The sequence below is a fragment of the Crocodylus porosus genome, unplaced genomic scaffold (genome assembly GCF_001723895.1).
Source record: "Crocodylus porosus isolate Cpor-Errol unplaced genomic scaffold, CroPor_comp1, whole genome shotgun sequence".
In the NCBI taxonomy this organism is placed as follows: domain Eukaryota; kingdom Metazoa; phylum Chordata; order Crocodylia; family Crocodylidae; genus Crocodylus; species Crocodylus porosus.
In genome coordinates this window covers 11,009,616-11,025,232 of record NW_017728951.1, presented here as the reverse complement: position 1 = coordinate 11,025,232, position 15,617 = coordinate 11,009,616, and the positions used below count along the sequence as shown (strand labels likewise).

The window sequence follows — 15,617 nt, the reverse complement described above, 5'->3', positions numbered from 1 at the left end:
ACTGCCACAGAGTATGTGTGAATCTCTTATTGGCAGTCTTCAAAGGTAGCCATATATATAGCCTGCCCATCTAGGAGAGGGAATGAAAGGGAAAAAAACATAGACCATTCTGGAAGATTGATTCATACCAACTCCCGAGTCTAAGATTTTTGTAAAGTTTTAAAATGTTAATTTCTTATTTTAGGGTTCAGAACTTGGTGCTAGCAATGACAGCTCCACAACAGAACCTGACCCTAGTTTTGTGAGAGAAGATGCACTCGAGGAGCTATCTCATGCCTGCTGTTCCTCAGTTATCCTCACTTAAGACTTGCTTTTACTTATTTGAAAGCACAATTTCTACTTGAGTTAAAGTTAGCAATTTTATTTTATTTTTTTACCATTGCGCTAGAACCATAGCATTTCTTCTTAAAATCCAGTGGGTACATGTAGTTATTTCCTGTTTATTCAGTGATGTTTAATGCAGAGCAGGAAAACAGGTGAAACTTGCTAAGACTCGTTAGTGACTTTATATATGCGTCTCCCTAGCAATGATTTGAAAATGCGTCTCTGCAAGGTCAAGAAACTATCTTAAGATTAAAAGTATGAAACTCTAGAGCCGAAGGACACATGTTGGTAGAAGTCTTGTCCCGGTGACGTATTGATAGCAAACTGAACTGTTTGGTCTTTTGACTCAATTTATAGTGTGCTAGCTGCAGCTGTTGTTAAGCAACTGGTTGGTAAAATGTGGAGTATTTTTTTTCTTTGAAAAATATTTCAGACATGCTAGTCATACGCAGAATTTGGAAGTAATTTTTAGTTGTTCTTCCAGTCTTGACCTGGAACTCAGGCAGTGGAATAGCAAGTGTTATTAATAATCACACCCTTTTATTTAGAGTTTGTGAGCTTGAGACCTAAGTCGTTTGAAAGACTGGTTAGTTCCTTGGAAGGGTTACAGCTTATGTCAACAGCAGTATTCGGTGCTAGGTGGAGGTACCCAGGCGAGCTTTGACCAGGTGATCTCCGTTCCGGGAACAGCCTAGCTGTGTTCAGCACTGTGCCCCCGTTCTTCTCCAAAATAATTAGCTCACAAATAATGCCATGTTAATGCAGCTATACTGTCTCCAGTCGCCAAGGTGGCATGTTTTAAATTAACTTGAGTATCCCTACATACCACAGCACTACGGGCATTTTTAGATATGCCCATAGTGGTGACATTGTGCAGCGAGTATATTAGACTCTTATGTAAAAGAATTTCACCCGCGGCCATAGACTGAATGACCTTTCGCATTTGTGCTGTTGATTCTTAGGCCTGTACTTAACAGCGTGGCTTTTTTTCTGTTTCAAAATGGATTTCAATCTGTGTGAGTGGTGTACAACATACAGGCTGTGGCTTGCATGCAGTCCACTAGGGAGTTCCAGTGGCCTGCCATAATTCTTTGTTAAATCGTTAGGAAACAAAAAGGCAGAGCAGCGAGTCCTACGTCCTCAATGTGCAGCAATGTATTAATCTGTGCATGTGCCTGCATGCGTGGCTTGCCTTCTTGCTTCTCCATGTGATAAGATCAGTGTAGATCCTGCTAATAGCAGTCCTTCAGTGACAAGTTCAGCTTGCAGACGTGGACCTCGAAGTTTGAGCTGTGCACCCCTGGAAACTCTTGTGGTTAGACTCAGGAGATGTCAGAGACTGAGAACGGACGCTTGATTTGCGTCTCATTACTTAAGATAGGACATCAGCATGGAAGGTGTGGGACCAAAGAGTTGCAGAAGAGATCAGTTGGGTGGTTTGCCCTTTAACAGCACATGGCAGTTTCAAAAGGCGGTAAAGTGATTGCTGTCCCTTAAAGGGAGGTGGGGGGATGGGGAGGTCAGGCATCATATTTTTTAAACCATATTTTTAAGATAGCTTGCAGAAACAAAATCAAGCTAATAAGATAGATATGGACCCATCAGCAATAGAAATTCCTATTGCCCATTAAATTAGAAAGGCTTGAAACCTGCAAAAATGCTTCTGAAAGTGCAGAAAGGGGATAGTCCAATTTTTGGTACTATAATTAGGGCCCCAGGCTAATTGCCCAAATGTTCACAGCTGAGGAGCTTCTCAGAGTTGCAGCTTCTTGGCATGGCCAAGGGTTTGGTTTTAGGTGGACAAGGTCTGAAAGCTGGATGAAGGCACAATATAAAGCAGAGTAATGTTCTTTTCTCATGTGGGATGATGCAGGGCTCACCAAGGCAGCCTCTAAGGGCACCTTTCTAAGATAGCTACGGTGCTTCATTTTTTGCCAGGTGGTATGTGCAAATTGGGATGGCATTTCATGGTGCTGCTTCTGGGTGTGACGCAGAGACAATTCAGACATGGCCACAGTGCCTTCATAGAAAAAACTTCTTCAGCAAAGCTTCTGTTCTTGTATGTTCTGTAATGCATTTGATGATAACCATACTTTCACCTACCTGTGTAGCAGTCACCAAGAGCCAGGTTGCATTATTCCATGCATATATGAGCAAGAGAGGGTGCAGAGCTTGGCATTGTAAATGGAGGTGACCATTAAAGAAAGGGACCGGAGTGCTGCCTAAAAGGGAAGTGAAAGGACCAGAGCGCTCCTTCCTTCAGCTAATACAACTGGTGGATGGCAAGAGGCATGCTTCAGTCATTGAAAATGTGGCCTGTGGTGCTGCTGTTGCTGCTGCCTGAGTCCTCTTAGATTTGGGCATGCATTTCACAGGAGTCCTAACAGGGATTCTGGCTGTCTCAGCATCTTATAATCCACTTACTACCATGCAGTCCTTTCTTCATGGCTGAGCCCTCCAAACATCCTCCCCCACTATGCTTCGACATGAGGAATGGTATCATTTCTATCATTCAAACACTATTTGTCATTCATTTTTTGCCTTACAAACACAGCTAGTGTTAAGTCTCCCTGTTTTATAATATCTCCCTTTCCCGGGAGTCTTCATTCAGGCCAAAGTCCTGTTGACTTCAGGGAGAGGGAAACACATGTAAATGGGATATATGTGTGTGTGTGTATACGTATGTATGTATGTATATGTATATGTATGTATGTATGTATATGTGTATGTATGTATATATATGTGTCGTTTGTTTAAAAAACGCTTTCCCTTTGTGGTTAATATTCATATATGCATAGTGTATGTGTAACATAGCTATATATCCCCTCTTCTAAACAAGAGCTCCAGATGTAGAGATTACAGATGACTAATTCTACAGAGGCCTCTAAGTCTGCCATTTTTCCATATCTTTCCTCTGCAGTTCTCCTGTGCCAGGTGATGACATACAATTGGCTTCTTCCTCTGATTTCTCCGAACAACCTTTAGCTGTTTCTCCGTCTTGTGAACATGCTGCTACTCTGGCTACCAGTGAGCTGACTGCAGCAAGGTACAGTAGGCAATTCAGTGCCGCTATGGTGGTGGGTAGCAGGGGCAAACTTCCTCCTGCTATAGGTGGGGGAGGAATACGGGGGTTATCATTTGCCAAGAAATGCCTGTGGGATAAGGGTGTGCCCAGGACAGTCAAATGCTATGCAGGATCTGTGCCTGCACTTGGCAGTCTCCGTCCCTCAAGCGTCTGTGGAATGTGTATTAGAATTTCACTCTGCCCTTTTAGGCAGAAACTCCAAAGGAAGTTAGCAAGATGCATTTACTTGAGGATGGGGAGGTGGGGAGAAAATACCTTAACTGTGGGGCACAATAAGGCTGGATGGGACAGGCAAGTGAAATTTATACCTTCACTAACATACTGTATCTTTTTGTCAGTGCGAGGTACCTTGGCCGTTTTTGCTTAAGCCTTTTTATATTGATTCTTTGCTTGTGATGAGGTCTCTGCAGGAACCATACTAATGTTATCAAAGTCAGTCACCTAGAATGGTTTGGAAAGTCCCATTATTATTGTGTTGAATGACGATTACTGTTGCCTTTAGTTACGTTGTCTGTAGTTGAGTTGTCCAGAGAGGAAAGGCCTGTGGTATCCAAGTTCAGGTTTTAACGTCCAGCTGCAGAGGTAGTCTAGGGATATGTCTCTATTGTATCTCTACTGTGACTGTACTGGAGTGGACACATACCCAAGTTAGGTTCAGCTGGCTAGCTGGGGTACCAGTAGTGTGACTACATAGAAATCAGCATGAGTTGCAAAACCTTATGGACACGGGAGCTTCGCTGAAGCTGAACTACATGCTGCTATGGCTAGGTTCTGTGGGTACCCCAACTACCTACTTTTCAGTTACTGTTTAGGGATACATTTTCAGATTTTAAACAATTTTGGAGCCTAAGTCCCACTTCCCAAAATGATTTGAGCCCAAGGAACCTGAGTCCTCTTAGGTTTGGTTTCAAAAGTATCCAAATCCCATTTGAAAATGGGACTCAGGCTGCTATAATGATTGAAACTTTTAAATATGTTAACCCTTAGTATTGTGGGATTTCCTTCTCTTGCATTTCAGATCTTACATTCCTTTAATCTCAGGAAGGAACACTGAGGCTGGAAAGAGAACTGAGGACAAAAAAACCCATTCCCAACAAACCTGGGAGAAATTAGGAGATATGCTAGGGAAGCAGATAATGATTTTTTCCCTCTCCGGTGTTGTAAGATTTGAACTAATTCATTTATTTTGAGTCTTTATGAATATACTTGATTATGGCTAACACTGATACAGGCTCCCTCACCATTATTGATTGAATCGTAATGATGAGCAGGTTAGAAAAGGAATGAACTCTTAATGAGTTTAGCTAGGGGCCTCTTTCTGAATGAATACATGAGAAAGGGTCATACCAGCAGTGCTAGCAGCATCCACAGTGCTCTTGAGCACTATTTAAATTGTAAGTGATACTCTGCTGTCTTATATGTAGTTTTCTGCTCCTCCTGGAACAGAAACAGGAAGGTCTATACAGTACCAATTAGCTCTCTTCTGAGCACCTTCTATGGGATTTGCATTAGTAGTTTCCTGGAAACCACACGAACTCACACCGATGATCAGATTCTTCCTCCAGCAGATGCCAAGACCCAGAGAAATACCTATATCAAGTTTATTTTTTGCTGATGTCTCACCACCTTCCCTAACTTTCTCCTGATGCTCGCTTATTCAGGTAACCAAGGCGTGATATTGCTACTGCTTTTGTAGCATTTCATATAGAATTGGTCCAGAGTTGCTGCTAATATTAATTTGAAAAGTTTCTTTATGGCATGTACATACAACCTCTCTGCATCAGTACACCTTCTCACTGGTTTTGCTTGTGTGTTGATCTTTTAAAAGCGTAGTGCATTTCAAGACAGATGGCTTGATGATATTCCAGTTCAGCTGCAATAAAATATAATTATGAAGTACTTTTTTGCAACATATTTAGTTACTTATATTTAGTTCCTTTTGCTTCCATGTGAATATTTGCTTATAAAGGCTCTCTTATAATACAGATGGTCTGCATTTTGACAGGAGAAATAATGATGCATGTAAAGCAGGGGTCAGTTTGTGTTAAATGTCTTCCAGATGGCAGTGTGTAATAAGGGATCAGTTACTGTCCCTCCATCTGTCCACTCAAGAAATTTTATCTTTGCTTTGTTTCTTGAGGACACTTGCCTCTCCCTGGTGATAACATATTGATCAATGGGAGCAGTACATGGTCTGGTTCCTGAAGGTGGGTTTTATTTACCAAATCCTTAGCTCTGTTCCTTGACATGAAATAGGCAATGAGTTCACCTATTAGAAGGCCACGCATTTTCATTTCTATTGCAAAACAAATGAAAACTTCAGGTCCATCCATACTTAATACATCTGCTACATTAGACTATATTTTGTCTATGCATATAAAGCCAAATGCAAGTCTTTCCCTCTCTGCTGCAGGTGCAGAGAGCTTTGTAACAGCAGTCCAACTATCTATAGAAAAGTGCAGGCCCTCCTGTGCCAAGAAAGCCAGGAGGAGTTTAGGTGGCCGCTCCGTAGTACAGAGCTTAGCTCCGTGGATGCTTCCTGTAGAGCTAAGCAATGCTTGTGGAAAAGCTAGTGCAGATGTAGACCCAAGAGTCTGTTACTGTGGAAATCCTCTAGTTTTTTCTGCATACTGAAGAAAGCTTCTGCTGTAGCCATTAAACTGGAGTAGCAGCTGCCATGTGAAGTAATACAGCCGTCATTCAGCAGCCTGACAGGAGAGTCCCTTGAGTCTCTTCTTTCCCAGCACCCAGGTCAGGTACTGCAGCTGAGTGCTGGAGAGGGAAGAAGGTATGAGATACAGAATAAATGTTAAGAAGCAAGGCATGCTAGTAAAGCTCAGTCTTAGGAGGTAGGAAATCAATTGCTGTAAGCCTGACTACACAATTGATGCACTGTGAGACCTTGGGAAAAAATGGCTTCATTTTTCTTTCTCATTGCTCACCTGCAAAGTGGGGCTATTTGTGCAAACTATAACTCTGCTTATGAATCAAGCAGAGGTGATAGTATTGATGTTGGTGATATAAAATCTGCTGTGGTCTTGGGAGGTGGGTATAGCCGGACTGAATAGGGCAGTGTTTTGAACCTTTTTAAACTTGTGGCTGTCCTCATTTGACTCAAGACACCCCTTCATTGCGAATTGAGTAGCACCCCATTTCAACAGTAATTCATTTATTACAGTGCTTACCTTGTTGCAGAGGAACCAGGCAGTAGGGCAGGACAGCCAGGCAGGGATGAACCTGAGCCTGTACTTATCTCCTCATACCTCGCAGCATCCTTCAAAAGATCTCACAGTTCTCCAGGGTGCCCTGGTACCCTAATTGAGAATCAGTGGTGCTCACACAGCTTTTTGGGGGTGTATTCTTGAGCATATGGTTAGATGAACAAAATATACAGAGTTAAAAGGAGAGAGGGAGGGGACTTACTGTGTCAGCTGTTCCTCGGCAATTGCTTTGTATGTCCACTCTTATTCTATAACAAGCAGAAGGTAACCTGAGGCAGCTCACTCCAGTTTAACTTCCACTTACAGAAGGATAGGGGCAGACACGTGGAGCAGCAGATGTGTGGGAGGTTTCTTGCTACCTTTCAACACAGTATCATTTGTTTGTCTGATTATCCCTCTGTGTGAGCAATGCCGCTTTGCAGCAATGGGGGCTTCTAAGAGGAGTGGGGGAGGGAGTGAAAAACTTTGTTCAGAGTGAATGTTTTAAATAAAAAACAAGAAGCAAACCTAGAGAAACATTCCTGATTTTCTATTCATTTGACTCAGTGGGCTAATTACTGGGCAGCTGGGAGTTTATAAAGGTCTGAGAGATTACTGGCTCCCTTGGGTATCTCAGAGGATTGGCAGTGGCAAAGCTGTACCATTTGTGTTTATTGCCCTTTTGCTTTGAGAATACTATATTGTGTATCAGTAATGGCTGTTGAGAGGCTCGGGGTCTTACAGAGGCACTTTAATTAGCGTGTCTGACCTAGTGCAGGTGATTCATGCCACCTGAAAAATCACAGTTATGCCAGGATTAAACTGGAGAGTGCAGGGAATGTACTTCACTTTAGACTATGAGGTTTGTTACCTGTACATCACTGCATTACTTGTCATGGCAGATATACTCCAGTTTACACTGACCACATCCCTTTTCCTTTCTGCACTCCTGCTGGTCCAAACGGGACACAAGGGTGATTGGATTAGTTATACCAACAACAAATCATGCAAGTTGTATTTCAGCTCATGTACATGTCCCAAGTAATTATTTGACCTTTCTCGAAAACATTCCAGCATCATTTACACAACCAATGAACCCAATCCACATACAAAGTGCTTGCTATTGATTTGTTCTTTTTTGATCATCATAAATCTTATAGCTCGTAAGAGCAAACCTTTCTTTTTGTAAAGGCCGAGGCAAAGCACATTTATAAAATCAGGTTTGGTAGTTAGTTTCACGTTGCAAAGCATTTTAGAAATGACAGTAGCCAAAGGATGTTTCCATAAAAAATGTTTCCCTTTTGGCTAGGGACAGACATTCAAAAAAGCCTGAGCCTGAATTGATTCAATCGTTGCAAGTTAGTCTAACCTGGCTAGGCTGAATTGGTTTGTAACTGCACAAATATCCCCGCTGGACTGAGGAAATGCAGGCACATGCCTGCAGTGCCTCAGGCTAGAAGCTGGGGCGGGGGGTGCTAGAGCAGCTCTCCCTTTCCTTCAAAAGTGCTGAGATGAAGCGGGGCTGGGGTGTGAGCAGGCCCCAGTATGATTCTCTGATTAGGGAGGACTTCCTTCCCCCCTCTTGCTGGTCCTCACCAGCCCAGCAAGGAGTTGATAACACAGTATTTAACACCCCATCAATGACAAAAAATGCCTCTCTCATTAGTCCAAGCTGTTCTTAAACAGCTTTTCTCAAGGAAGGTACAAAGGGACATTACCAGCTGATCTGTTGATTAGCTCCAAAAAGCCCTAAGTAGACACTGTCTTGTCTGCCTTTGTCCTGTCTGCCTTACACCTATACCTCCCAGCATTAGCTAGCATACCACATGCTGGCTGCTGTCCATGTTGTGGGAGGTAGAAGGGGGCAATCCCTGCTTGAGCAGAGAGTGCGGGAGTGGGGGAGGGGGAAGCCAGGCAGACACTGCTGTACCTGCCCTCTCTACCAGAGCTCCAGCCAGGGAGCAGAGGGGTGGAGCCAGCCCTGCTCTGGAGCAGAGAGCCCTGCCCAGGGCTGTAAAGCATCTGGGATGCTGGGGGACTGGTTTAAGTTAAACCAAGAAGGGGTCTGGGACAGACATTGCATAAACCAGTTTGAGCCAAATCAGTTAAGTCTGATACTACGTTGAACCAGGTTTATCTCAAACTGGTTTCAGCCATTTTCAGACTAGCTTATGTGCACTCAGCATCTGTTCTGCTACAGATTTAAACTAGTTTCTGATCACTTAAACCAGTTTATGTGTAATGTCTTTCCCTAGCCTTTACGTGCAGACTTGAGGGAAAATGCTGGCAATGCTGAGTCCAAAGGAATGCACATATACATGTTTGTGAATGTTGCGGGATGTGTTTGAGATAGTATGAGGACAGGTGTTACTGTAAGTAACTTACTGGTATAGCTACAGAATACTTTCAGAGTTTTTTGGAAGTTGTATATGTAACCCTCCCTTAACCCCAATCAAAAAAGTCCAAAATTTTATCTGCCTGTGGTAGTTCAGCCTTGTCTAGCTGTCATGACTTTGCTTTTGTGATGCTCTGTTTACTCTTCCAACAGCTGTTCTAGAGTTGCTTATTTTCAATAGTTTACTTTTGTGCTTTAAAGTCTTGTTTTCCTCTAATCTTGCAGTTACTCTATGTAGTCATGCTTCCTGCTGCATATATTTTGATATTATTACTATATAAGGACAATTTTTAGCGAAGCCAATTTTTAGCAAAAGGAAAATCTATCACATGATAATGGAAGTGGCTAATTTCTGTGAAAATATGACTGAAAGTATTGGGAGGCCAGTTTCTATATTAAGTTGTTTCAGGATGGAAGGGGGAAAGAAAGAAACAAAACAGAGAAAATTAGTTTAATAAAAGACAATTATGATAACATTTGAGGCTTCCAGATGGTCAGAAAACTGAATGGGCTTTAATTACGGAAGAATTTAGCAGGACTACCTTTGAGGGTCTTAGCAAGAAAATGGGTGTATACTTCAGGAACTACAGGTTCTCATGCTCATGTATTATATTGCACTGTAACTGAAGTTAGGGATGTGATGGCAGTTTTTGCCGTTCTGACTTTGCATATGTATCCCAAAGATAGACTTGTTCCCACATGCGGCCAGAGTAATTCTAGTATTAGACAGTAGAGATTTTAATGGGAATAGCTAAAATGACTCTCTTGTGAATTGTTGAGAACCTAGAAGAAACTTCAGTTTTCACTTGATGGACCAGTGGAACAGATAGATTTCCAAAATGCATCCTTAAAATTAAAACCATGTTTGGATTTTAATCTTCAAAGCCATTTGTTGAGCTAAGACATATACCAGCAGACTCTCCCCATGCCTAAAGAAGGGCACCCATGCATGAAGGCTTGCAAAGAACAATTTTTCCAACTCTAAAGCTGGTCTAATGAAAGATATCACATTTATCCAAATAATCTTGTCTGCCTTTGTTGCCAAGTCATTAAATAGATCCTCTCCTTCCTGTATGTGTGAGCCACCTACCATATCTGTATTCTAGTGGGACACTGGATCTGTTCCTCTAGGGACTTGTGAGTGCTGGAGATGGAGCTTTCCCACTGATTGGATCAGAATCACAAATTCCCCTTTCCCCTAACCTCACCAGAAAAGATAAAAAATTGTCACAAACTTCAGCATTCATGAGACAAAATGTAACGCCTGCTTTCAGACATGTGGGGAAGCTCATACTTAGGCCAGGAGGGTAATTTTGTCAAGAAAATAGTTAATTAAACAATGAAAATGAAGTTTCCATAAACATGGAACGATTAGCCATTAGTTCATACTTCTGGACATTTCATTTGAAATAAAGATTGAGCTAGATTCAGACTGCTGGTGTTGGCAGTCAGAGCTCAGTGCGCTAGTGAAAAGCCCCTTTGAAATACGTTGTCTTTGGCTAGGGACAGACATTCAAAAAGCGTGAGCCTGAATTGATTCAGTCTTTGCAGGTCAGTCTAACCTGCCTAGATTGAATCAGTTTGCAACTGTGCAGACATTGTCTCTGGACTGAAGAAATGCAAGCACATGCCTGCAGTGGCTCAGGCTAAAAGCCAGGGCGTGCTAGAGCAGTGCTCCCTTCCCTTCTACAGTGCTGAGCTGAGGGGGAGGCATGGCCAGGCCCAGCAGGACACCTCTGATTAGGGTGGGGTGTAAACCCTCACCCTAGCCTTCACAGTTCCAGGTTTCTCCTCACTCTCTGCTCAAGGAGCGAGAGTGTTTCCAGATGCCAGCCCCAGCGAGCACTCTGAGGTAAAGTGGAGGGGAGGCAGTGCATAAATCTGTTGATGATACTGAGCTTTTCGATTTCCCTCTCCCTGTTTCTTCATACTGTCTGAAAACCTGACAGGTGAGGGAGCCAGCCGGGAGCTGATAACACTGCGTTTATCAGCCTATCAACAAAACAAAAGCCTCTCTCATTAGTTCAAGCTCTTCTTAAACAGCTTTTTCCAAGGAAGGAATGGAGGAACATTATCAGCTGACCTGATGATTAGCTCCAAAAAGCCCTAAGCGGACACTGTTTGGTTTCCCTGTCCCAGTGAAATTGGAAACACGCACACGCAGACACCTCTCAACATTAGCTAGCATACCACATGCCTGGGGTCTGTGCTGTGGGGGATGGGAGGGAGGAGGGATCCCTGCTTAAGCAGCAAGCAGCGAGGGGGAGTGGGGCAGGGGGAATCCGACAGACCCTGCTGTGCCTGCAGTCTCTGCTATTGCTCTGGCTAGGGAGTAGAAGGGCAGACAGCCCAGCCCAGGGCTGCAAAGCATCTGCGATGCTGGGGGACTCTGGTTTAACTTAAAGCAGAAAGGTGTCTGGGACAGACATTGTACACACCAGTTTGACTCAAGTCGGTTAAGTCTGATACTACATTGAAGCAGGCTTGTTTTAAACCAGTTTCAGCCATTTGACACATAAGTGCACTGAACTTACGTTCTGTTAAAGATTTAAGCCAGTTTCTGATGACTTAAACTGGTTTATGTGTCATGTCTGTCCCTAGCCTTTGTGAGTTACCAGAGGGATGTAAATCAGGATCCTCCTATCTCTGAGGAAGGTATTCTAGTGATCACCGGCTGCAGGGGACTCGGAGGAGAGTGCTCCCTCAGCCTTTCCTTGTGAATCTGTTCCACTTTGTATCAATTTTGTATGAATTCTTTAAGAGAGAGACAGAGACATGCTGTGAAGATGACTCTGACAAGTGCTGTTAGGGCACTTAGCAGGGAGTGAAGTACCTAGGTCCCAGTCCCTTCTCCAGTGAATATTTAGGGAAAAATGAGGAGCAACTCCGCTTCCAGAAAAGATGGTGTTTCCCGGAAGATCTCAGACATTTGGTCCAAACCTTGTTGGTTAGAGGAGGGAGTTGATCTTGGCTCTCTCACAGATTAGGTGAATGCCTCCCCACAGAACTAGTCATCCCAGCTAGCACCATGCTGGTCCAACCATTTTGGCAATCAACCTTCCAAACTTTTTCGTTGGCTGAAACTCTCCATCATGCTACTGAATAAAAGGGGTAGGAGCACCACAATCTTCCTCCCTCTCTCTCTTGTGAATCGTGCCTCATTCTTGTCTTTCAAAACTGAAAAGTCTTCTGTTCTAACATTTTTCACTTTCGCAGTTGAACTCTTATTTGTACATCTCTAATGTGCTTTCAGTGACTGCTGTGTCCTATGAGCCACAAAAGCAAACTTTGCTCCTCTAAATACAACCACGTGGGGTGGGGGGAGAAAAATCTCTATGTCGTAGTCGGTGCCTTTTTACCTTATGTCTCTCAGTTAACTATAAGCTGATCTGGTTTGATCTGGATAAGCTTTTGTTACACCTGGTGTTTTCTTGCATGGAAAGTTCTGACTGGAACAAAGTATCTTTGGGAGTTGCTTTCCTTCATTAGAGTAATGAGTTTAGACAATTACAGGAAACATAGTAGTTACTAAAGGGTTAAAATCAGTAACAGATGGACTCAGGTGGTGGGAAGGACCTTGTTTTGGAGGCACTGGGTCCTTAAGGACATTGGAGCATCTGGCAGAAAGGAAGATTGAGCTTGCAGGGCAAGCAGATTTTATTTGTGCTACAGCTCCCTGTACCGGCTGATTAAGCTGCTGTTGCTTTTTTGAAGGTGGATGGAGCTTTCTTTACTGTTGTGGTTGGTTGATGCTTTTAGTGTTATGACGCTACAGAAGTGTTTGGTTACAAAACCCTTTTGCCCCTTGTTATTGCAACCTGCAGTGCGAGTTCTCCGGTGTGCTTTTTGTTCCTCCTTGCGTTTTGTAAGTTGTAAAATGCGGACCCCCATTAGTAGAGGCTGGATGGAGCTGTGTGGTGGGGCTGCTGTAACTGAGGAGGAAGGCTGCTTATTCCTTTGCTCACCTATCAGTATTTCAGCTGGCTTTCCTTTCCTTGTTACCTTAGTCCCAACCACACACCCTCTTTACCTCTCTGCCTCTTTCCCTTTAATTACACATCTTATCTTTCTTCCTACTCGATTGGAAGCACGCTTGTCTTGTCCTTTCTGCCTCTCCATTCAGCAGCTTTAATGTGTATTTTGCTGCTGCTACTTTGAAAATGGGCCCAGTTGTGAGCCTGCTAGGCAGCCCTTCAAGGTCTGTCTGAGAGATTCTTCTTTATTGTTACAGTTGGGGGTTGGACTAGGTGACCCCCTGAGGTCCCTTCCAGCCCTAACTTTCTATGAATTGTCATGGAAGCCATTGCATAATTTGTTTGAAGCATCCGCTTCCACGTGAGTTAATGAGTTTGTGGTGGTGAACAGTTGAGTTACCGTCCCTGAGATCAAAACAGGCTGTGAGGCCTGCCAAATGCACGTGGGTACCTCTGTCTAACAATTCCTGTGGGTGCAGATGTGCTGAATATTTGGCAGGGGTGTAAGTATATATGAGGCATATTATTGTCCTCATGGAGTGTTTCATTCTTTTAAGGGATCAAATCGAAAGCACCCTTCCTCCCCCTTCTACATTAGCAAAAGACCAACTTGAGAAATACCAACAGCTGGACAGGACTAATGCCATTCTCTCAACTTTTATGTTCAGTGAGACTCCCTGTTAAAAGAGCACATTGTGTGCTGGCCACTCTGTCAATAAAATAATGATTTTCTGCATTCCTTCCATGTCAGTGCCTGTGATTTGTGACTGACTGCTGGTTTCTCATCTCCCTTGTCCTTTCACTATATACTTCCCTCTGTTTTCTTCATGAAAAAATAAATGCTATGACAAAATTGCAACTGGAACTTTAACCGTCCCCAGTACTCTTCCGTGTGTGGACAAGAGAGGGCACTCTTTCACTAAACTCCCTTTCTTTGCACCACCCTGACTGGGTAATGAAAAACACCTTTCCTTATTATATTTACAAACTTCGAAACTCATGATTTTAAATCTGCAACCTATTCTCTACTCATCTCTCTTAGGACACAACAGTACAGAGGCTGTTCTTAATACTAAAACAATAGCAACACCACAGTTCCCCTTAATTTTTATATAGCAAGACACTGCACGATTTCTAGTTCTGCACTGTAGTGAATAGTTGACATCAGGGAACTTTTTGAATGTGTTTTTATTACTAAAAGTTGCATCCCATTAGCTGTCAACCTTGCCGGATGTTGCTTTATTCGAAAGTTTAATTCAGTGTTTGTAGCGTGCTTTTGGAGTTTGGGGTTGGAGACTTGATCCAGGGAATTTACAAAGCCATTTGTGACTGTTTGCAGTCATTTATTTATTCTGTAGTATCTGTGTGTGAAAACAAAATAGTAAAGTCTTAACAGTGAGTCTGCCAGCTAATGAGAGTTACAGCAATTTACAAGTGCCGTTGAAAACATTGTGGCACCAAGTTAAGTTTTACAGGGTTTATTATTTATGATAATTGTACTGTTTTGCAGCACTTTGGAGCCAGGTAGCTGCAAAGAAGCTGAAAGTGGAATTGCACCTGTTCCTGAGGATGTGTCTTTGGCTCCTCCTCCCGTTACTGTTGTAGAACCGCCTGCTCAAGACAGCGAGGGATTGACAAGGGAGATAAAGAGGTATTGTGTAATGTTGTATTTTATCCAACTTGAACATGAAACATCTGTCTCTGGATCCACCCTTGCCTTAGAATATATAATTACTATTAAAATGCTGACATGTAAATAATTGTGATGGGATACTGTCTTGTTGGTTGATTTTGGTCAGAGGTGCCCGAGTAGGAACTTCTTTTGCTCAGATATGTATTATTCACAAGGGCCAGAAGAGGGAGCTTGGACTGCACTGGTTGTTACAATTCGGGTGTTTCTCATGCTTTTATTTTTATTAGTAAAGTCAATTGTCAGGCCAGATTTTTCTCTCTTGAATCTGCATTCCTTATGAAATTGTGTAACTTCAGGCTCAAGACAGGATGATTGTTTTCCTCATTATCATGTCTCCTGATGCATTCTCGCTGCTGTTTGTGGAGGAGGTTTAGCTTGACGTTTCAGGTAAAAACCTAATGTCAGTTTCATACCAAAAAAAATGCCATTTATTACCAAATTAATTCACCTGTCCAAAGTAATTCACCTGTCCAAATTAATTCACATCAGCTCTGCTACAATGTTTGACAGGCGGTATAGGGATTTTTTTTCCTGGAAAATCCCTCTCAGCTGATTCTCCTCTCTCAACTTTAGTCAAGAGGAGATACGTATTTGGCTATTTCAAGAGCTTTAAATGGCAGCGAGCTTGTGAGTGATTGTGCTGTAATAGTGTGGTTATGAAGGCGCACCACATTATGATATCTATTAATGGAAAGGTCATAATATAATTCAGAACAGCAAGTGGACATCTAGATGTCTTCCCCCATGCTACAAATATAGGTTGGCAGCTTGTGACGAATACTGCGTGTAGTATGAGAAATCACACAAATCTATCTATTCTATTCACATCAGCATATGCTGCTCTCAGCAGAAACACCCTATGTGAATCACGTATAAAAATGACAGTTTGTAATTGCTGCAATATTTGCACTTCGCTGGCAAATGAAATGGGGGAAAACGAGTTTGT

General features: G+C 42.7%; 1 protein-coding gene across 5 annotated transcripts in view; it reads left to right on the top strand.

The window, feature by feature from the left end:
* TACC2 (transforming acidic coiled-coil containing protein 2) overlaps positions 1–15,617 on the top strand; it is a 196,113-nt gene that overhangs the window by 68,154 nt on the left and 112,342 nt on the right. For 4 of the 5 annotated variants that reach the window (XM_019555907.1, XM_019555909.1, XM_019555906.1 and 1 more), the window contains 2 exons: positions 3,245–3,370; positions 14,489–14,629. In XM_019555907.1, coding sequence (XP_019411452.1) covers positions 3,245–3,370; positions 14,489–14,629 — 267 coding nt within the window. The remainder of the gene's footprint in view (positions 1–3,244; positions 3,371–14,488; positions 14,630–15,617) is intronic. The other variant, XM_019555904.1, reaches the window with a different exon arrangement.